We start from the raw sequence: 22,876 nt of genomic DNA on the forward strand, positions 1-22,876 counted from the left end.
ATCTCAATTTCCCAAAAAGATGGGATTTGATCTTCAAGGTCTCATGTGTTGCCCTCTTCCACAGATTGGTACATTTAATGTATTTTCACCCAGGGCCTGGCACCCAATGAGGGCTGATGGAGACACATGTCAGAATAACCAGCCACTGGGGTCATAGATGCCCCCCCCCCAGAGAACATTCATGTCGTCAGGAAGGTGTCCGGAGCGGGGAGTAGGTAATCGGCCAGGATGCCCATAGCCGGGTGGACATGGAACAGACACAGGGCTTCACAATGCAGACATCAGGAATAACACACCCTCTCTCTGCCCAAGGCCTCACCCTTTACTCACCCTGTTGGCGATGGTGATGACACGATGCACAGCCTCTGCCTCGAGCTGGGAGGGGGAAAAAAGGCAGGATCAGTACATGTGAAACTCCTTTTTAAATTCTTCTTTTCATACGTGACCCTCTCTCTCTTCAAAGCCCCCAAACTCTCTAAGAGAAGATGAACAAATTCACAAACCTAGGTAATAGACACATCTGGAGAGAAATACAAATTCAAATGTTGATCCATTTCGACGCGTGCTGTCTTCTAACCTAGTCTACCTTTCCAGGGGTCGCTTTCCTGGTCCCAGTCTTAGCATGTGTCATCACGAGGACTAACTTACGTCGTTAGAAGGACTCCGAAGATGCAACAAGGGTCCAAGTGGATGTGGTGGGAGACATCTATCTCTGAAGAGCGCAAACTCCGACAACACGTCGAGTGGCCACCGAAGGAGAACCTGGGAGATGGGGACCGACAGCTGTGGTTGATGAAGCTTTTGAGGTCTCACCACTCCTAGCTCCCATTGTGTCACTGTGCAGTGGAGCTATACAGGGCAACATAACAAACCGGACTCTTCCAGCGCCTTTTTTAATAGCGACGTATACTGGATAGCCTATTGTTTCTGAGCAATCCTATTTTTGGCAGATAATGGGGCCAAGACTTGAAAGGTCCTGGGCCCCACAGTAGTCGAGTAGGGAAGTCCTTATAGGAACCACCTTGTTCCAAAGTTAGCCTCTCAGCCACCAGAGTACATCTCAGTCCACTATTGCGAGTGGTCAGAAATGTGGCGATCCATAATATGGCACTTAGAAGTGCCTTTGGTATGCATTTGTCCTTTATGAGAAACTAACAGATCTACCCGCCTTGCCTGGGCTACAAAGTAACCGACCCTTTAATATGGTTTTCCACCGCTGCCCTCGCTGCTTCTTTATGCCGAGCATCAGACGACTGCGTCTTGTCTGGCTTCTCTCTGTGCTGGTGTGTCTTGCTGTCTCAGTGCTGCCTTTCTGCTTGCTTGATATCTTTGATGGCGTTGTTCAACTGTCTCTGCCGCCCTGGCTGCCTCTTTACATCGAACATCAGAAGACTTTCCAAAAGTGGATTGTCTCTTGGGCGGCATGACGATGGAATTACAGGTTTTTGTCTCTGGGGATGTGTACATCTTGAGTGTCGAAAAGACTAATTTCCCCGATTTTCTTGTATTAATTTTAAACGATTACTTGTACTAATGTTTGGTACATTTGTAGCTTTCATAGTTGTTTGTTAAGCAAAATAGCTATAGTTGTTTGTTAAGCAAAAGGAGCATCAGTTCTGATTTCATCCACCAGGGGCGCTACTTAAGCAACTTTCAACCACGCCATTAGATTCCTCTTGAAAGGTTACCCCTGTTAGACCCCTTTGGATAGTTTCCCCTCCATTTCTATATCGGGTAAACAGACAGACAGACACACGTTCAGCAATATATCTTAGATCAGATAAATAACTAAAATGGCTTCCTTTCCAGAGCCGATCAGTACTCCTTCATGAATAACATTGTCTTTCCAGCTGTGCTAATTCCTTCCCGAGCAACGGCCCCTCTAAACGTGATTGTTAATTATTTGAATGTTCCAAAGGCCCTTAAATTAACATCGTGCTCCAGTTAAGGAAATCTGTGACGTAATGTGGTATAAAGAATACTGAACCGCAAGAGTAGGCACTCGAGGTAGGTCTTGAACCGGCACCTGGGCAGGGACACAGGGTCCTGAGTCCAAGAGGGGTGACCTATGCTTCCCTCAGCCGATAGTGTTAAGAGAGTGTCTTTTCCCGTTGGGCAAAATTGCTATTACCAATGGCTTCTGGCCAGTTGCTCAGTGGTGTAGCGAGAAATGCCGGCCCGTTATACACACGCGGCCTGTGGTAAAGGGTCCCATGAACTAGGGAACGGATGCTTACTGAATAGGTTTCTGTTTACGCCTTCCCATGGCCATGTGGAAGTTTATGCTTTATAAACTACCTTCATTGAATTGCAAATAACATATGCTACTGTTCCCCAACTCAACCTTAATCACTGCATGAGAAGGAAAAGCAGAAAGGGTACTGGCAGAATTCAAGCACCTGGAGATCTACATATATGTGAACCTGGCCCCATGGAGGGAACACTCTGCATTGGCCTCTCCTCGCCCAGCTCATCTCCTCGTTCTCTCTGTGTATGTTGTGTCTTCCTGTTCCTGGTCTATGTTTCCATATTGCCCCTTCATCACCCTGTCTACCTCATCTAGTATTACTGTTCACTTTTTATGAAATTCTTGTTTGAAATAACACCTCCAGATTACATTTTTTCAATTGTTTTCTTTTAACGAAACTTTTTTATCAAAAAAACTCATCAGACATTTTCTGGGGGTAACCCCAAAACCCTTCCTCCTTATTTAATCTCTATCCCTAATCCCATACCCCTTTCATCCCCTTCCCCACCCCCCTTTATTTTTTGATGAGTTTTTTCAATTAATATTTTTCATTAAAAACTCATCGAAAAAAAGCCTGACGGCCAAATGACTCTATACCGAAATGTCATACTGTTTCTTAATAAATGAAGTACAAATGTATGCACCCACTTTTTTGTAGAGCATTCGGTTGTTTGTTAGATAACTTTTCGCTGCACAAATGCCACACATACATGCACAAATAAACGGTTTCCTTTCTGGCGCACAACAGTAATCTAGAGGCAAAATTATTTGAGCGAATGAACATTCGAAAGCGTGCAGACACACCAGTGCCCACATTTCCCTTACAACTACTTTATTCACACTCTTGTTTAGTAAAAATATCTTGAAATAGAGCTCTGAAATAATGTATTGTCATTCATGACATAGTAAGTACATGCCATGTTGCATTCATGTACAGTTTTTAAATACAGGACTACAAGTTCCAGAATACAATATGATATGATCTTGAAAGGCAAGACTGGTTCATTATTTCACACCAGCATGGTAATATTTGGGGTTCTACACAATGAGTGGCCCGACTCTGCATACTTAGATACACCCCAGAAGAATCTATGTGATAATGTCACAGGCTGTAGTAATTTCTTGGCACAGGCATGCAGTTGCTGTGATGCATGTTCTATACATGGGGAGATGAGAGGAACATGAAGTCTCTCTGGAATGTTCTGGGGTCTGAAAGACCTGGAAAGGGACCAAAATACAAAACTGCATGGTCTACAACTGAGTTTATTTTCTATTCTTTTTTTATCAGACTCTTTTGTGCATGCTGTGAGAAATGATTGACTTCAGCAATACCAATTAAGCAGACAAACAAACATGCATCATCAGCTGTCAGTAAAAGGTCTGAACACAGCCGAACTGTGACCAAAATGGCAAGTTTGGCCACTGGGCAAGGAGGGAGGGTCTTGCTCCTCATTCCATATCCTGTCTCTACCACTGCCCTTGCTGTAGAGAAGCAGGTGTTAGTGGTCAGTGACAACCAGAGAACTTTCCTTGAGTGCCAGCAAGTTAGGTAATGCTCGCTGCGAAACAGCCACGCTCTTAAAGACTCTTCTTAAAATATCTGCAACTAATTGTGCTGCCTGTTCCTTGGTATGCTCAAGGTATCACTCTATGCTGAAAGGAAGGCATGCTATCAACAGTAAGACAGACACAAGTGACCACAGTTCAAGGGTGTTTATTGAACTTCAAAAAGGGTTTGATAAACGCCTATCTAATCCTAAATCTAAATATGGGAGCAAGCTGCGGCCATCAAATAATAATAACGCAGTCCTATGGTTGTCTTGTCAAAACAAAAGGGGTTATACTAAAAAACCTATTGCCAATCCTTACCTCTAATACAAATAGTGTGGGAAACAATGTTGTGTAAAAGAAAGAAGTGTTCAAGAAATTATATATCAGGATATCCAGGCCATTGGCCTGCATTCTCCACATTTTCAGCACGGGCAAGGCAATACACTTGAGTTTAGCACAGTATCTGGCTTCTCTAGCACGAGGGTGCAGTTCAAACATTGGCATCAGGGCCTTCCTGTTATACAAGGCGTCACGAGATCGCTGGTTGCCTTTTCTTCCTGGGGAGCGAGGTGGTGAGGCCGCCAGTCTGTTGATGGTCCAGCGCAAGATGAAAGTGCAACGCGGGAAACCGACCCAACACCCTCCTGACAATAAATGACAGGATTGAGCTGAACCAGCTCTCAATGCCACGGGTAGCACTTCTCTGTATTTACGTGACGTCAGGACAGTGTTAACATTGACAGAGAAGGCCAGGTGAAGTCCACTGCGGTACCAGTTGATCGAGGGACGGATCTTCGGTATATCCAAGTTGTAGAAAGGCACAGATTCTGGCAGGACACAAGACCAGTAGGAAGAATGGGGAGGCAGGCCCTCCAAGAAAGAAAGGAAAAGAACCCCAGGACCAGACTCCCTTCCTAAACCTAGAATGGGGCTGGACACAGGGAACCCTGGCAGGGGCCACCCTTACACCAAGCCCAAGGACAGTCAGGGACCCAGGAGGACAAGGAACCAGAGCAAGACTGGGGCCCCAGGAAACAGGCAAGGAGGGGATCACAGGGTTAGGCACAGCAGGATACAAGAGCAGGAGCAGAGTCACAGACAAGGCAGGACTCAGGAGCGCATACACGGAGCAAACCGCGTTGAGACGCGTTGCTCCCGGGTATGCAAAGGCTATTTATAGCCCGGGACCAGAGCGAGGCTTGAAACGCAAGCCTCTGCCACTGCGCATGCGTGAAACGTCGGATACTGACGTTCCGCGCATGCGCAGGACATTCAAGATGACCACGCCCAGGGAGCCGGGAGCCCAGACCGCGGGACGCCGTAGAGGAAGACGCCAACGCGGGTACAGTCTCCAAGAGGGAGACCGCCGGAGCCGAGGACCCCGACCCCTAGAACAGGTAAGTGGCGCAAGTGGCGCGCGTGGCGTGACATTTCTGTGCCCAAGTCTTTTTGCCTTTCAAAGTCCCTTCTTTCAGAGGACCTGCTGCTACAAACAAGCAATAAGTTATTTTCGTCTTAGGATTTCATACGTACTCCATTTCTCAGCTGATTCACTATTCACCTTGGATCCCCCTTAGGCGGGCTCAGATTCCCTTTAACACAATGACCATAGGATTTCCATGAATTCAATTTCTCGGGTGATTCACTCTAACACAAACGTGCTTTAACCCAAAGCTTTCAAATGACCTCCCTCGTTCAGGCTCGGACCAACTTTATGTACTTTGTCATCAACTTTCTTGGCAGTATCAGCATCGAAGACTTTCGATTGTGCACAGGATTTTGCTTGACCTGTTGCAGGACCAGTTCGATTCACAATCCCTTGCCACTCTTTTGTCACCTCTCAGTTGGATACCTTACAGAGACCTTCGAAGGAGCAAAAACGCTGTGCTGGGTCACTATGTCAAAAGTATTGTATCTTGGTTTCAAAGTTCAATCACTCATCTGTTCTTCAATTTTACTTGCGTTGGTTATCACATGCGTTTCATACACTGTTTGCTTCAGCACTCATCATACAATGTTGCCACTTGCAACTTTGGCTTCAACACAGACCGGTCTGGTATCGGTCTCCCCAACTCACCGGCTGTGTTGATTTCACTGATGCTACTTTGTTGTAGGATCCAAGGACAGTAACACGGCAGCAGGCGATTCTCCACGCCTTAATTATCGACACACAGTGCAGGATTCTTCAGCCTGGTTTCCTAGTTTTACGCTTTCTATTCTCAGTGTTTCGTGAAGATACTGGTTTCTTGTTGAAAAGGTCAAAGGAACTTCCCTCCTTGTGATCCCCTTCAGTTTCGCCGTCTTTCTCCTTGTGTTAAACAACCATTTTGGAACTGCTGTTTCCTCGTTTGTTTTGCTTTGCTCAGAGTGTGCTCCCGGGCCCACCTTTTATCTGTGTTTGGAAGTGTAATGGGAGTCAGGTGTGCGTAATGGTCAGTATTTGCCTGACCCTGCCTGGCCATTGTATTGGGACAGGTCAGGTATATGGCTCGGGTGTTAGTCCATTTTCTCTCATAGCGAGCTTTCCGTGAGAAAGTGTTTGTGTTGTAAAAAGAGGGGCAGGGGGGTTGAGTTCCTCAGTATCCTACCTGGTAGGATGGGGTAAAGATGTTACAGGGAAGGGGACACTGTGTCTTGCCATCTGGCGTCCCACTCACACTGCCCGAAGAACCCTCACCCAGGCAATCCTTCTGCACTGGTCCACACCCAGGAACTGGATCCAAAAGCGATGGCCGTGTCCTGGCCACCTGGATGTCATATCCCCGGGGACGAGCGGGTGAGACACCTTCAGGTTTCTGACAATGCCCATCCACCAAGGATTGGTTCACAGAACAGCAACTGTAGTCATCCTAGGCCCAGGCCCTGCTAAAAACATGATCCAGAGGGGAGGGGAGAGGGCCAGGCCCATGAGAGCTGCTGAGGCAAGACTCAATAGCCAAGGGCACGAGTGCTCCCTATGCGCAAGCCCTCACACAGGACAGTGACCCAGGGGGCGTCCTACACAATGATGGGGGCTTCTCATCAGCTCACCAATCCAGAGTTTGGATCCTGACTCCTGTATGACCACATTAGTGACCTGGTGATTGCCACGAGCTTCTGCTACACTCCTCTTCTGCCTTGCATCCTGATTACCTGTCATGACCCATGGTTGAACTGGTACATTGTCACCCCAGTCCTTGCTTCTTGTATCATGTAGGTACCCATATCTGCTTTTCCTGTGGTCTTAGGTTGTTCCTTGGCTTTTACAACTCCACAGCTACGGTTACCTCCCGATATATTGTCCTGCTTTACTCCTGCTTTGGATTAAATGTTCCAGGTATCTCCAATGTTGTATTTCCTCGTCTTTCCGTTCCCTCAACAATGGTAGTTCCCCTTCTTGGCACACTTCATGTACCCATACTGTTTAGAGGTTCACAGATGTGGTTATCTCCATGCCATATATTCATTCTCAGCTGGAGTTGCTGCATGTGTATTTTCCATGACTGGGATGGCCCGCAATCGTGGAGTCCTCACAGCCTTCCCCATCATCTACCGAGGGGGCCCCGTCAATATGTCTTGATCATCCCCTGATCTTTTCCTATCAAGCGTCTACTGTCTGGTCTTGCACGGCCCATGTGTGCTTGGGGAACAGTGTTAGATGATGGCTTGGCTGTGGGGAGCAGGATACCCTCCCTTTATCCTCCTCGCTGCTTCTTTCTACCATTTCTACCAGGGTGTAAACAGGGAGGCAAATGGTAGTTATTGACTAGTCAGAAATCGAATCAGAACGCAGACGTCTGATGTGACATAGTGACTTGATTTATGACAGAAAGTGGTTACCCTCAGATGAACCTAATCCAGGGTCAAGTCCTAAAAAAAAGTGGGCTGACACATTAACATACCAATTGAATGTGGCGTCACCAGAAATTAGCATATGAATGTGCCCTCTGAAAAAGTGGTGAAACTCCACCCGTGTGTACCCTCGACTTGAGCCCTCCATCTTCCACCATTCTCTTGCGACAGCTTACACATTCCATTCCCCGTGCAATCTAAAATGTAATCAGCAAGCAGCTGGTGTAGGTGTATAAGGTGGTGGTTTATCGCCCCGCAATCAAACCTGAACCCGCAATCTGAGCATTGAACCCATTGTGTTTAGGAGACCCCGAAAACAAGCAACGCCCTGAATGAGTTGTCTACATGCAGTTTAATTGCGGGGTGTTCTGAAGAAAGATGTTGTGGAGGGGTGCCAAGGAAGCGGCAAATCTTAGACCTTACCTCCTCCGGGCGGCTGATCTCTATCCCTTCAGGGCCTGTGATGCCCAGATCCAGAACCTCTTTCGCTCCCTGCGAAAAGAAGAGGGAAGAGAAAACAGAGTTAATCCTAAGGATACAGAAGAACAGAGTTTCATTGAAACACTTCCAAGGCCAACCCCAGATGACCGGTAACGGGCTAAACGCAAGAGCGGATGCCAGCGAGGTTTGACTATATGAGAGCCGAACCAGTGCCGCTACGACTGCAAGGTTAGGTAGTCTATCAGCTTCTGACTTACTCCAAAAAGAAGAAGGGAGAAAGAACAAACAGATATAATGATGTATCTAGCAGGACAGGTAGAAGTCAAAAAACAAGAAGAAAAAAGAAGGTACAGCAGAAGAAGGGTGGATAGGTAGAGGAAGGCAAATGGGAAATAGAAACAGAAGGACGAGGAGAAAGTGAAAAAGCAAAGCTGAAAATGTTTGAAATATCAATCCTACATAATAACCACGAATATCAATAGTTATAATAGCAGTATAGCTAATTTAAGTAATAATAGTCCTAATAACTAAAATACTAGCACTATGAAAGAAACTAATACTATTATTAACAATATTAATTAGCAGATGTAGCCAGTATATCATACCCTTCTAGCCATTATTCCTCTCTTTCTCTCTCTCTCTCTCTCTTTCTATGTGTGCTCTTGTTCTGTCTCTGACTCGCTCTGTCTCTCTCTACGTCTGTGTCCCTCTCTTTGTGGGTGATAGTTGTGTTGTCAGGTGTTCACTTGCTAGAGCCACCCCCACTTTTTCTGGCAGCAGCACATCAAGAGGAAAGCCACAGGCCTCTAAGGAATGGGGAGCTGGGTTTTGTCTGGTTAAAAGTGGAATGAGAGCACCAGTGAAAGGGGCATCTCCCGAGGTGGGGACTGGCCTGGAATTTGGTGACCTACATTTTCATCACGTGTGTCCCGCAGGAATGTCGGCATCACACTGAAAGGGCTTTTTCTATGCATGGGGAGATGAGAGGGACACAATAGTCTCTCTGGAATGTTCTGGGGTCCTGAAAGACCTTGAAAAGGACCAAAGCACAAAGGGGCATGGTCTACAACTGAGTGTATTTTCTATTCTTTTTGGTAAGCATTCTTTTCTGCGCATGCTGTGACAAATGATTGGCTTCAGCACTACCAAGTAATCAGTGGCCAGCACTCAAAATTCAATTTTCCCCTGGAGCTCAAGGAAATACCAATCATTGGTGAAAATCTGGGTGCATTGATTTCCAAGAACAAAGGGCATCTTTGGAGACATGTATCCTAGCCAAAGGAAGCTATTATAAAAGGAAATAAGGTATTTGTTTATTTATTTATTTTATTGTATATGGTTTACAAAGAAAACCTTTACAACGATCAACGCTAAAACATAAAACAGTATCACATGATCAATCACTTAAAAATAAACAGATTACAAAACCATTAAATACATATCAATTCATCACAATAGCACTTGAACTACTAAAACCGAGTTTGCACCGTTAAAAAAAAAACAGTACATCATTTAAATATCTAAAACTAAAATTTCATCTATTTTAAATTTCATATTCACGAGCGAGCATCAAATGTGCAGTATTTTTAATGGAAACCCCAAATTATGAGATTTCGCGTTCATTGTATAAATCCATTGACTTAATAAATGACGTAATCGCTATGCCCTCTGATGTATTCTGAATATTAATACAGCGGGACCATATATACTCATCATCTCCATCAACTCCCCACTTTGCAAATTTGCTCATATAGACCGACCTTTCAGTACAGAGTGCAGGACATGCTGGTGGGAGATGCCTCACTGTTTCATTTTCTCCCTCCTTTTTACAAAATCGACAGACCGCTTCTTCTGGGTTGACCTTTTTCCTTCGTAATAACACCTCATGGGTAGGCAAGTGATTCCAACGTAATTTTAACAAAATAGTCCGATATTAACGTTTGGGGAACTGTAAGAAAAGGGGCAAAATGGCCCTGCGTCTCTTATGTTCCCATTATAAGTGGGTCAAAGAAGGATATGAGTGGAACCTGTCTGTAGTTGTGATCCAATCTTTCTCATAGAGAGCTTGTTTAACCGTATCAGGGTTTAGAACTAGACTCTCTCTATCCAAACAAAGATCTCTCAATGTCTGATCACATTCATGTCGGATTTTGACCAAAAGCATATTAGGATATTGTGCTGGTCCTGACTTACCCGACAATTTACCCAACTCTGCATAGAGTGTATTCCGCAAGATATCTATCAGACTTCGAAACAGAGAGAGGAGCCACCATGTCACCTGGGCCTCCAAACAGGCTATTCCCAGTTCGAATCTAATAGCCGATGCTGGAATGGAATTGGGTAATTTTAGCGTCCGTCTCCACAACCCTCCCTCTAGCATTTCCCAACAATTCTCCATCTCATGATACTACAGTGACATCCCATAGAGGAGTTTAGGGACCACCTTTCCTTCATCGAAGCAGACCGATGATTTAATGGGCAACCGCCCACATTTTTGCTCCAATTTACTCATCTGATTGGACAGAACTATGACTTTCTGTCTAAGGAAGGTATGAATTTGGGTCCCTGAGGGCTGAGCCAAGAGACAGAACCCCAAATAAAGAACACTTGCTGAGTTATCAATCAGGACACCCTGCATACTCCAACTCTTTTCCTTTTCCGCCCCCTCGACTGCACCAAGACATGTGTTTTTTTGGGGGTTAACAATCAGTCCATTCTGCTCTGTGTATTTCGCAAATGTATTTAGTAAGCGCTGGAGACCCACTTTGGTGCTATCGAGGAGCGAAGTCATCTGCACAGGCCATCCAGGAAATACGTATCTCACCTAATTTCGGAGTGACCCTGCCGGCCTCTACCAAACAATCCCCAATGTCAGAGACATATAGGTTGAAGAGACAAGGGGCAGAGGCGCACCACTGTCTCAAACTAACCCAGGTTTGGATCCTGCAAGACATATTCCCGTCAAGGTTTAGTCTGACGTGTATCCCCGCTTTATCATAAAGTGCCATGATTAGCCGCAACAGGTCCCCTGGCAGCCCCTACCTTGTCACCTTTGACCAAAGCCGGCTCCGGTTTACGTGGTAAAAGGCTGCAGAGAGGTCGATTGAGGCCACATAAATGTCTCCCGCATGCCTTCCCCAAGCTGATTCCTGCAACATCCTCATAGTTGGTCCATTCACATTGGTCGAGTGACCCGTCCTAAACCCAGTCTGAAATGTATTCTGGCGCTGTGTTGGGATCATCCACTCATTTTACAGTCCGGGTCTATTAGAGCAATTGGATGATAGTTCCTTGCCTGATCTCTTTCACTGTGCTTAAATATGGGAACCACATGTGCTGTTTCCCGGAGGTCGGGGGAACTCCATTCTTTAATATGCTCTTGAAATCCCTAGTGAGGACGTGGGCCCAAGCATTCGGATGACCCTTAAAAGTATTATTAGTCAGACCGTTCGGCCCAGCCAACCGGGAGGTTTTAGATCTTTTAATTAACCACAGAACCACCTCATAGTCAATAAAGGGCTGCCACTCCTCACCATGATGGACAGGCAAACATTTTCCTTCCTCATAGAGACCCCCCAGGTCTACCCCATAGAGATCGGGAAAGAATTCGACCCATTGGGTCTCGGAAGCTGCATTCAATTGGCTTACAATCATTGATATCTCTTGACCATTAAGCAGTGCCCAAAATGCCCTTAAATCTCTTTTTACCAGGGTAGACAGCATAGTTTATGTATCCTTTTGCAGCAGCGCTGCTCTTCTTGATCTGCAAAAATGTGTATATCTTTGTTTAATGAGTCTAATTCCTATGTGTCTTTGTGCCTGGTCCCAGTTAGAACAGCGGATCGACCTCAAGGATCGCTGACTAGAAACTTTTTCTTAGGCAAGTTGCTGATTAAGAATATGCCGATCTCTACACGATGGTGTACCAGACCTCATTCCAGGGTTGGAGCTAGCTCTTTCAATCAGACTACCCAAGAATGTATCAAACCTGCATGAATTAAACGTGTAAAGTTTCCATTCCAAGGTGCTGGTTCTCCATTGGGACTCTAGTTCTATGTTCAATATCCTGATGTTCTGGGTGAACCATCTGATCGATTAACCCTGTCCCGCTGTTGTAAGTTTCATTAAGTCACCTCCGACAGACTTATTTACCAGAATATCAAAGTCCGCTTTTAGGGCACTATGGTCGCTCCATGCATTCGGTAAGATCTTAAGACCTACGCTCGAAAAAAAGGATAGAGAGTCAACAAAGATATAGTCTATAGTGGACTTACTATCCCCTCTTTACCAGGTTGCCATTGGTGTATCGGCGCCATCCAATCTCCCATTCAGACAGAGGAGACCCATAAACTCAAGCGACAGGATCCACTTTCTCCCCCATTGTTGCTTCTGGTTATCCTAACCATATCTGGCAGTCCCTCCCATGGTTCATTAACCATATTCAGCAGGCAGCAGTCTGAATTAAGGTCTCCTGCCAACATTACCCTTCCATTACCGACAGCTCTCATGCCATTCCCAAATTAAATTGGTAGTTGTTTCCAGAAAGTCATTCAAATCAGCCAGTCCCTTATGCCATTTACCAAAAGAATTTCCAGGTCCACCACCGAGGAGAGTACCTCCAGTGCCATAATCCCAAAAGGAAGGTTGGGCATAAATCTAGATGTAAAATCCAGGGTATTCTTTATTTCAATCAGCAGACCCTGCAGTGGTCTCCCCACCTTGTTCTGCTAAGCAGGTTGAAAAAACACCACATATCCGTCTACAGACAAGTTATCCACCAACCATGTTTCTTGCAAAATATATACAATTGATCTCCATTAACATGGCTGTGGTTTCAGGGTTAGTTAAGACATGGTTATTCCCCCTCGTATTCCATGAAAGGAGATTCAGATATATATCCTCCCCAATCAACCCTTTGGAATCTGTGCCAGCTGGGAGGGGTCAATTCCATAAGGCCCCTTTGACTTGGGCCCAGTCTTCGTTTTGTCTATTAGAGCCTGTGTAATAATGCCTCGCTTTCCTCGGACTGATCTGTCTGGTTGGAAAACTACCTTCAGGTTCCCCCCTTAATTGCAATTGCCCGTTCAAGGATTTCACCTTGAAACCCAATTTTGCCAGTCTATCACTTTCGGTAGTAACCAAATTCAAGACTAGTTAGCAAAATAAATAGATATTACACTTCCCCCATGGGTCCCGATCCAGGAATTGAACTCTATTTAGGTCACAAGAGGATAGGAGGCTTAAGCTCGTAATTTCCGAAAAAATTATTTAGTACATTTCCCCGGTTCAAACACACTGGTGTCTTAGGACCCCAGAGACTCGTCATCTTTATAATTTTTGTGGCCTACAGTTCATTACTGTGATTAATATTGTTACCATCAAAGAAAACCTTTCTTCCCCAAGTATGTTCATGTGTGATTTGTCCCAGCCCTTCGCTTTCTTTGGCTCCCCTCAGGATACTCTGGGATCTAACCGGCCCGGGCCCTGTGATTTCCTATCTTGGTAACTGAGAGGATCACTTCTTTGGACGCAGTCCATTGGGGTTTGGACGGGATACGGAAAATACAGTTTGCTTAAAATTGTATCCTGCTCCGGACACTGCATATGGATGATACCAGATACTCCTGGGTTACCACCTATGGGTGGAGGATCCCCTCCTGTTGCCAGCCCTGACATATTGTAAGACATATTAGGATGATATCTGACTTTGTGGGGGGAAACCACAGCGGCTGGGTCTACAGCCTTCCTCAGAGGATCCAGCTTCAGAATTATTTTATTTGAATCTGGCGCTGGATTCCCACCAATATCCAAAACCCCTGAGATAATTCCATGACCAACCGCCATACCATCAAGGATGTCCAACAAGGGTCCCATTACAGGATCTATTGAATCCGTATCTCAGCCCTCGTACATTGCGACCCCTGTGCATCGTTCTTATTGCGAGGGTTATGATTCTTGATACTGGTGGTGGGCTGCCTCTCCGCTGGGCAAATAGCATCCTCACTCACATCGGGGACACGCACCCCGATACTTTCCTCCAGAACTAGTGTCATTGCTCTGTACGGACCATTACTTCTACTACCATTCTTGGCAAATTACTCTGGTATGGTAAAATTGTGAAGGTTTTTACGGGAGGAGGTATTACGCTTTTCGATGTTTTTCATGTTTTTTGATTTCTTAGCCTTATACCCATTTTCGTTTGTACTATACCTGTCCTTTCCTTTAGGGGCTTCATCTGTGGTCAGATCTATAACAACATTTGGAACGACATTTGGAACTACTCGATCGTGTGTGGTTCCACAGTTTACAGAGGGCCCTCAATTGAATTCACAACGTCAATTTCGACATTACATTTTACCACATCCTCCGACAGTTACCGCATCCGGAGGGATTCTGCAAAAGTCCTTTGTTTTACTATTGACTCAAAGCTCTTTTCCACACCTTCCAATCTTTTCATAGATTTATGTCATTAATTCAATGTGTGCTCCCACTTCGGCCCAGATGTTACCATTTAAATTAACGAACGAGCTAAGAACCATGTTCAGTGCCGAAACTGTGGGTTGCGCTAAACAAATTCTATTGTCTACTTCCATGGGGGTGTGGTGGACTGCTGCCTCTTCAGCGTCCTGGTGTTCATCATTGGCCTGTGGGATGAGACCCCTTTCTCTGAGCCACTGTTCCTTTTTTGCGTATTCATCAATAATGTTCGTGAGCTCCGTTGGGATCCTCCAATCGATGCATCACATGTCTGTTGTACAACACTATGGGCCACTGAATCTAAATTATTAGTTCCATTGTGCCGGTCTGTCTGCCAAAATAATTCATAATTTCCTGCCGGGCGATCGGAGAGAAGAGGGTTAGTTGTTTTCATTTTTTGCCAGTGTTTTACCCTTCGGTGTCTTTTGCCCCTCCCGGTGTGTGGACATACTTACACTAGTAGTACCTAGGGAGGTACCATCTTGGAGGGTTAATTTCTTACATTTGTTTGCCAGTGTTTTAACCTTCAGTGTCCTTTGCTTCTCCCAGTGTGTGGCCATACTGGCTGACACGCCACTCGAGGTGGATCCAATTCAGCAGTGTTGGGGGCATCTTCCCTTAAATGATGGATTAAGGGTGCCACTATGAGATCTTCTTCACGGCTGATAGATATTTCCTCTTTAACCTGCGGGACAATGTTAGTATTTGTGTCCATAGGTTGGTTATCATTATTTGAGACTTTAACCTGAGGGGTCACATTAATGGTTTCTTCAATTATTTGGTTATCGTTAGTTGAGTCTCCATTAGTCAATGGACTCCTGATGCCCTTTCGCGGAATTCGCTAAAGGGGCCAAAAAGAAACACAGAGAAAACCAATAAACCTTTAAAAGGCAAATAAAAACGCTGCTTCCAAACAATGCAGAGCGAGTCCTATAAAAGTGAAGAGATTCACTGGTTCCAAGCGGTGTAAAATGGTGCAAAACAAGTCCTTTTAAAAGTTAAAAAAGGTTTCACTGGTTCAAAAACGTATGAAATTGTGCAAATGTAACTATAATTTGTACAGGATAAGAGCAGAGAGCGGGTGAGCTGGTTTAGATAATTTGGAAAATACAGGTATTTAGGGGGGGAGCCGCCAATCAAAGGAGGGACTTCCTACAGTCTCCAAAGTATGAGTTACGCACCACGGATCAAAGGAAGAAAAAAACCTCCAACAGTCGACAAATCCCTCCTTGGTGTTACAAACAGTTTCTAGCGAACAAGGATAGATAGGTCCCTTTGTGGCCTTTGTAGCCCTTAATGTCTCAACAGCGAGCAGTGGGTGTGGTATATCTTCAGTTCCCAGCCAAATCTTAAGTATTTGGTTCCCTGTATAAATGGGAATGGTTGCATGTGCCGGTGTCGGTATAGAGCAAGTTAGAAACACACAGGCTTACCCAAGAGGATCTCAGGTCAGACAGTCAATTGGGCAGTATAAACGATAAAGAACAGAGCTGGTTACTTACTTAAGTGTGGAAGGAAGCACAGCGCCTTCCAACCGACCCCTCGCAGACCACTGCTCACCACTCAATACTACACTTTGCACGGCACTCCGCGCGTTACCAGGGGTTTTATTCCTTTGCTTTGCCTCTCTTCTGCAAGGACCACCTCCAAAGAATAAGCACTGACAAAACAGTGAGAGTCCACTGCTACCACTGCCAACCATTCAATGCTCCACTCCGTGCGGCGCTCCATCTATCACTGGGGGTTTTATTCCTTTGCTTTGCCTCTCGGCTGCAAGGTCTGCCTCCAAAGAATAAGCACTGACAAAACACTGAGAGTACACTGCTGCCACTGCCAACCACTCAATGCTCCAATCCACGCTAAATTGTATACTGGTTCTTTCTAAAATTTTACAATCTTAATTTACAATGATCACTTTCAGTATATCTTGTGGAGATAATGAAATGTTACACTCTTACTGAGCAAAGCATGTTAAAAACCATAGAAAATATTTTCTAGTAGCAGGTTATCATGTAAAGATGGACACTCTGGTTTGCTCCAATTGTATCATTTGGAAATATCCCTATGAGAAAGTGGGAGTGGACAAATAGAACCAATTAGGGTTCCTGGCTCCTTTGCATAGAATCAAACAACATGTTGGGCCATAACAGGGACCACATATATTTATGTTTAACAAATATGTCTGAAGAAAACTGTCTTTGCTTAAATCACTGAGTATATAATTAACACTGAGCTTGGTGCTCCATTTATTTTTCACAACACTCACCCTAACAATGAAGTGTTTGTAACCATGAAAGAGATGTACTCATTCGGACAGCCCAGAGGGTTTGGATGTCAAGATAAAATCGCTGTGACATCTGCCACTTGATTAGGGCCGCCCTGCTTCTCAAATGTTTCTTCTTCCATATGAGGAGAGCACCGAAGAGTTGTTCAAGAGTAGGGTTGGATCTTGGGGTAAGGGTGGTTGTGCATGTGCCCAGTCCCCAACACACAGGCCTCTTGTGAGAATTATTTATATATAGGTAATAATGCCCTAGATTAACGTCCACGCCCACCTGCTAACAGAGGCATTCAATGGTTTGAAATTCTTTCTATCAAATGCCACAAAAGGTCTGCCACACTTATGACACTCCTAAGACTTCTCCAGACAAGTCATAACAGCCACGTGTACATCTACGCAGTGCAGTCACTGCTCCGCAGCAGAAGAAGGGTGTGCACACAGTCCTCCGGAATACAGAGCTCTCCTATGTCTGCCCGGAGTCTGACTTCTATATACGTGAGGTCCCTTATTAGTGAAGGCTGGGATTCTCTGGTGCTGACTAGGAACCTAATGGCTGCAACAGCTGCCATGACGCTTGCTGCGTCTTGTGTTGTCTTTTTAAAGAATCAAGAGTGGATGAACCAATCCTCGAGGTAGAGATGGAATTGAATGCCCTCCTGATATAACAAGCCCCCTGCTGGGAAGAATATGAAGGTAACGATCCTTGGGCCAATCTTCAGTCCGAAGGGCAGCACAAGAAACTGGTAGTGCCATCCTGCAACCGCGAACCGGAGATACTTCTGGTGACTCCAAAGAATCCTAATGGGGCGACAGGCATCCTGGAGATTGATCAACGTCAAAGGATCTTCTCTTTCACTGGTGGAATCCAAAGCTCCAGGGGGCCCATCCTGATCACCCTTGGCTGGCGGAATCCAAAGCTGCAGGGCGCCCATCCTGAACACCCTTGGATGGCGGATCCAAAGCTGCAGTGCGCCCATCCTGATCTCCCTTGGCTGGCGGAATCCAAAGCTGCAGGGCGCCCATCCTGAACACCCTTGGATGGCGGAATCCAAAGCTGCGGTGCGCCCATCCTGATCACCCTTGGCTGGCGGAATCCAAAGCTGCAGGGCGCCCATCCTGATCACCCTTGGCTGGCGGAATCCAAAGCTGCAATGCGCCCATCCTGATCACCCTTGGCTGGCGGAATCCAAAGCTGCTGGGCGCCCATCCTGACCATCCTTGGCTGGCGGAATCCAAAGCTGCAGGGCGCCCATCCTGAACACCCTTGGCTGGCGTAATCCAAAGCTGCAGGGCGCCCATCCTGAGCACCCTTGGCTGGCGTAATCCAAAGCTGCAGGGCGCCCCTCCTGATCACCCTTGGCTGGCGGAATCCAAAGCTGCAGGGCGCCCATCCTGATCACCCTTGGCTGGCGGAATCCAAAGCTGCAGGGCGCCCATCCTGATCACCCTTGGCTGGCGGAATCCAAAGCTGCAGGGCGCCCATCCTGAGCACCCTTGGCTGGCGGAATCCAAAGCTGCAGGGCGCCCATCCTGGTCACCCTTGGCTGGCGGAAGCCAAAGCTGAAGGGCGCCCATCCTGATCAACCTTGGCTGGCGGAATCCAAAGCTGCAGGGCGCCCATCCTGAGCACCCTTGGCTGGCGGAATCCAAAGCTGCAGGGCGCCCATCCTGAACACCCTTGTCTGGCGGAATCCAAAGCTGCAGGGTGCCCATCCTGATCACCCTTGGCTGGCGGAATCCAAAGCTGCAGGGCGCCCCTCCTGAGCACCCTTGGCTGGCGGAATCCAAAGGCTGCAGGGCGCCCATCCTGATCACCTTTGGCTGGCGGAATCTAAAGCTGCAGGGTGCCCATCCTGATCACCCTTGGCTGGCGGAATCCAAAGCTGCAGGGCGCCCATCCTGGTCACCCTTGGCTGGCGGAATCCAAAGCTGCAGGGCGCCCATCCTGATCACCCTTGGCTGGCGGAATCCAAAGCTGCAGGGCGCCCATCCTGATCACCCTTGGCTGGCGGAATCCAAAGCTGCAGGGCGCCCATCCTGATCACCCTTGGCTGGCGGAATCCAAAGCTGAAGGGCGCCCATCCTGATCAACCTAGGCTGGCGGAATCCAAAGCTGCAGGGCGCCCATCCTGAACACACTTGGATGGCGGAATCCAAAGCTGCAGGGCGCCCATCCTGATCACCCTTGGATTCGGAATCCAAAGCTGCAGGGCGCCCATCCTGAACACCCTTGTCTGGCGGAATCCAAAGCTGCAGGGCGCCCATCCTGAGCACCCTTGGCTGGCGGAATCCAAAGCTGCAGGGCGCCCATCCTGAGCACCCTTGGCTGGCGGAATCCAAAGCTGCTGGGCGCCCATCCTGAGCACCCTTGGATGGCGGAATCCAAAGCTGCAGGGCGCCCATCCTGATCACCCTTGGCTGGCGGAATCTAAAGCTGCTGGGCGCCCATCCTGAGCACCCTTGGCTGGCGGAATCCAAAGCTGCAGGGTGCCCATCCTGATCACCCTTGGCTGGTGGAATCCAAAGCTGCAGGGCGCCCATCCTGATCACCCTTGGCTGGCGGAATCCAAAGCTGCAGGGCGCCCATTCTGATCACCCTTGGCTGGCGGAATCCAAAGCTGCAGGGCGCCCATCCTGGTCACCCTTGGCTGGCGGAATCCAAAGCTGCAGGGCGCCCATTCTGATCACCCTCGGCTGGCGGAATCCAAAGCTGCAGGGCGCCCATCCTGATCACCCTTGGCTGGATCCACAGTTTGAGCTGTTTGAGATTCAGAAACACCTGGAATCCAGCCAATCACTTTGGGACTCGAAAGACAGTGGAAAAGAAACCCACTCCCTGATCTCCCCCCAGGACCAGGACACTCGTCCTTTGAAGAAGCGATCCTAAGTGCCCTTCCGAAGGGCTGAGGCCTTCATGTTGCCCTGCGGCACATGTCCAAGCATCCTATCCCTGATGGAGCAGAAGTCTTTGTGACCTAAATCTTGTATCCTACTCCCACAATGCTCCAGACCCTTGGGCCCCATGGGATGGAAATCTCGGGAGTCTGCCCACACGAGTCTCCAGCTTCCAAGCCTAATAGACAGGAATGGTTCTTCCCAAACCTTTAGACGTAGCCGGAATATACTGCCCTACTCTACGAATGGACGCGTCACCTCTCCATGGTTACCTACCACTGGGTTTTAAAAATCTGTATGCGTCGACTGTGCTAACTAGACCAAATACGGTTATGTGTGATTTCAACGAACCAAAAAAAACGGAATGAAATAATAGCGAGTAGCCCCCCAAATCCCCTATTTCCCCATGCTTTTAACACCACCCCGAACTACCCCCACACTTTTTAACCCCTTACCCCAACCTCCATATATATATTTTTCTGTATTTTTCTGTTGTTATTGTTCTCGTAGTTTCTTTTTCGGTATAATCACTGTATACCACCAAATGCATGCTAGAAAGAAGAGAAAGATTAGATCCTACATAAAACTTGTAAATAGCCGCATCAAGCTTCTTGTCCACAGCATCTTCTGTTGCCATGGACACTTTCCCAGTATGGTTGGGGGTCAAGGAATCCACCTTCGCATTCTCCGGAAGGCAAGCGGCTGTGCCCTTCACTGGAAATCCCTTAGAGATAAACTTTGGCACCATCACCAGATCTGGATCCAAGCTTTCCCTGTCAAGCCTTTTCTGAACTGGAGGAAGCACTGACTGGGAACTTGCTGCTAGACACAGTGTCATATCTCACTAAGCAACCCCTCTCTTCTTCCTCTGCAGTGTCAGTGGGAATTCAAGGTTTCCGAAGTGTGGGCCAGTACTTCCGGGCCTTTGCTTGGTGTTGAAACCTCCCTTAGGGTCTGAATCCTCATCCACTACTGGCTAATCCTACTGCCACTCTTCCTGCCCGTCCATAACAGCGCCCACAACTGCCTCGGAGATAAGAAGGTTTAACTCCTCCTTCCTTTAGGCAACCCTGGAGATGGAGGCCTGTCTCTTTGCTGGCTCCCTTCATGCCACAGGTTCTCTGCTGGTCTCCTGCTCCTTCCGCGCGAGAGGATTCTGGACCTGGGTCTGCCACGACACCAGCATCTGGAATGAGGAACCTGGAGCCCATGACTGAGGCAGTGAGGTTGCATCTGATGAGGTTCTCTCAGTCCCTTGCCATTCAGGGATCTCCAGATCACTCACGAATGTCAAACCCAAAATTGCCCCACAGCATGCCAGCTTGCAAGGGCTTACTTAGGCAGACCGTGTGTCCACCGACTTTCTACTTAGCCTTTTTCTCCTGCCCCAGCCGGTAGTGGCAACGCTCCGTTGGACATCGCCTTCTTGCTCCGGACACATGGAGACGGTGCATGCACGAGGGCCCCGCCACCACTCATTCTTCCACAAATGCTACACCATTCCTTTTCATCCAGCGGTGTTGCCATGGTCTCCTACAATGCCTGGCCCGGCCAGTCACTGTAGCACGGATTGGCTGCCTGGTACCCAGAGTCTCCTGTGTTTTCCTCAGCGAACCATCTATTTAGGCATAACATGCACCCAGCTGAAGCCCACCCCTCTCCACAGAAGGGAAAAAGCAGGAGCTGGACCATCCTGGCCATGGCTGCCCAGTACATGGGGTAGAGAGGGCAGATGGCCACGTTCTCCTTCAACAACGGGTTAGGAGTGTGGAGTGCTGCAACAAAAAAGGGGGTGAAAATCCAGATTTAGTGATATGATAGGTTATTTATAACACGCTGAATACCCAGAGGTTTATAAGCGCGGACCCGGGAATCGAACCTGTGTTTCTCTGTGTCGTCTTGCTTCCAAGGCGAGCACATTGCCCTTGAACTATCCTCCCGTGCCATGTTCTGCGAAATCATTGGGCACTGCAGGGCTTCTGGCTTCTCTCCTGCTGTACTTAGGTTTGGTGAAGTGTTAATATGCATCTTGCAAAATTAGCAAGTGCTGCTGACTTCAAAGTGGGAAGACTGCCCCATCATCACCTCAGCTGTGATTGGGGGATGGACGGGCACAGGCCTAGCTGTTTGCAGGAGCAGGAAAAGTAGGGAATCCTAAAGCAGAATCAATGGCAACCCACCACTATTGTGGGTGGGCACTGCCCCCTAACCTGAGTGCCAGCCCTGTGTGCTTTATTTGCATGGGGGTCTGTGCTGCCTGCCTCTGAGCAGGGGTGCAGCCCTGCTACGTGTTTTCTTGCTTGTTGCAGAACCCTTTTGGCTCTGCAACAAACACAGCACATATTAATGAGAGGCGACGGAAGGCTGGCCCTGCCGCCCTCTATAATTGTGCTGGCAGCGTAGACATGCTGAGTAACAGGAGAGGCGTCCTCTCCTATCAGTCAGTGGGCCTCATTACGAGGAAGGCGGCCCGTAATGAACGGTGCCGGTAAGAGACCGGCACCGTTCATTACGGGCCGCCACATTACGGGTCTGCTCGTGGGTGTAGGTAAGCATGTCTGGTCCAGACCAGATGTGCTTACCGCCACCCACGAGCAGACCAGGATGCTAACAACGGGCCCATCATTAACGGGTCCGTGTTTGCACCCTCCCCATTCCCATTGAGCCCTATGGGGGCTCAAATGGGAATAGAGATGTACCGGGTCCCGGTCCCCAGAATGGGAATTACCGGGCCGGCCAAAGTCGGCATGTCCTGGTAATTCTCTATTTTTGGGACTCGGACCCGGTACCCGGTTTGGGGTTAGCCATGCAGCTAAGAACGGCATTGCTACCTCCAAACTCGTAATGAGGCCCAGTGTGTTTACGTTGTGGAGAGGAGGAACGGGACATCCAGTCCACTCCGTGACAGCACAGGCATGTATGGATGGTGCATGCAGGTGTTTTTTTTTAATGTAATGTGTGTGTATTTATGCATTGTATGTATGTATGTTTGTATATATGTATGTGTTGTATGAAGGATGTGTGAACGTCAGTTTGCATATCTTTCTTCATGTGGCATGGCGTTTCTACTTGGCATCAAGGGTAATTCAAACAGTATAAGTGTTATTAACTGGCTAAACCTGCCTGCATTGACCGTAGGTCAGTCTAGCCGC

The 22,876-nt window shown here is 47.5% G+C and overlaps 1 protein-coding gene across 6 annotated transcripts in view; it reads right to left on the reverse strand.

Moving 5' to 3' along the window:
* DPYSL5 (dihydropyrimidinase like 5) overlaps positions 1 to 22,876 on the reverse strand; it is a 531,970-nt gene that overhangs the window by 106,157 nt on the left and 402,937 nt on the right. For 5 of the 6 annotated variants that reach the window (XM_069605551.1, XM_069605549.1, XM_069605552.1 and 2 more), the window contains 2 exons: positions 8,054 to 8,122; positions 331 to 375 (listed from right to left, as the gene is read on the reverse strand). In XM_069605551.1, coding sequence (XP_069461652.1) covers positions 331 to 375; positions 8,054 to 8,122 — 114 coding nt within the window. The remainder of the gene's footprint in view (positions 1 to 330; positions 376 to 8,053; positions 8,123 to 22,876) is intronic. The other variant, XM_069605550.1, reaches the window with a different exon arrangement.

The sequence above is a fragment of the Ambystoma mexicanum genome, chromosome 4p, assembly GCF_040938575.1.
Source record: "Ambystoma mexicanum isolate Mex_15411 chromosome 4p, UKY_AmexF1_1, whole genome shotgun sequence".
Classification (NCBI taxonomy): Eukaryota; Metazoa; Chordata; class Amphibia; order Caudata; family Ambystomatidae; genus Ambystoma; species Ambystoma mexicanum.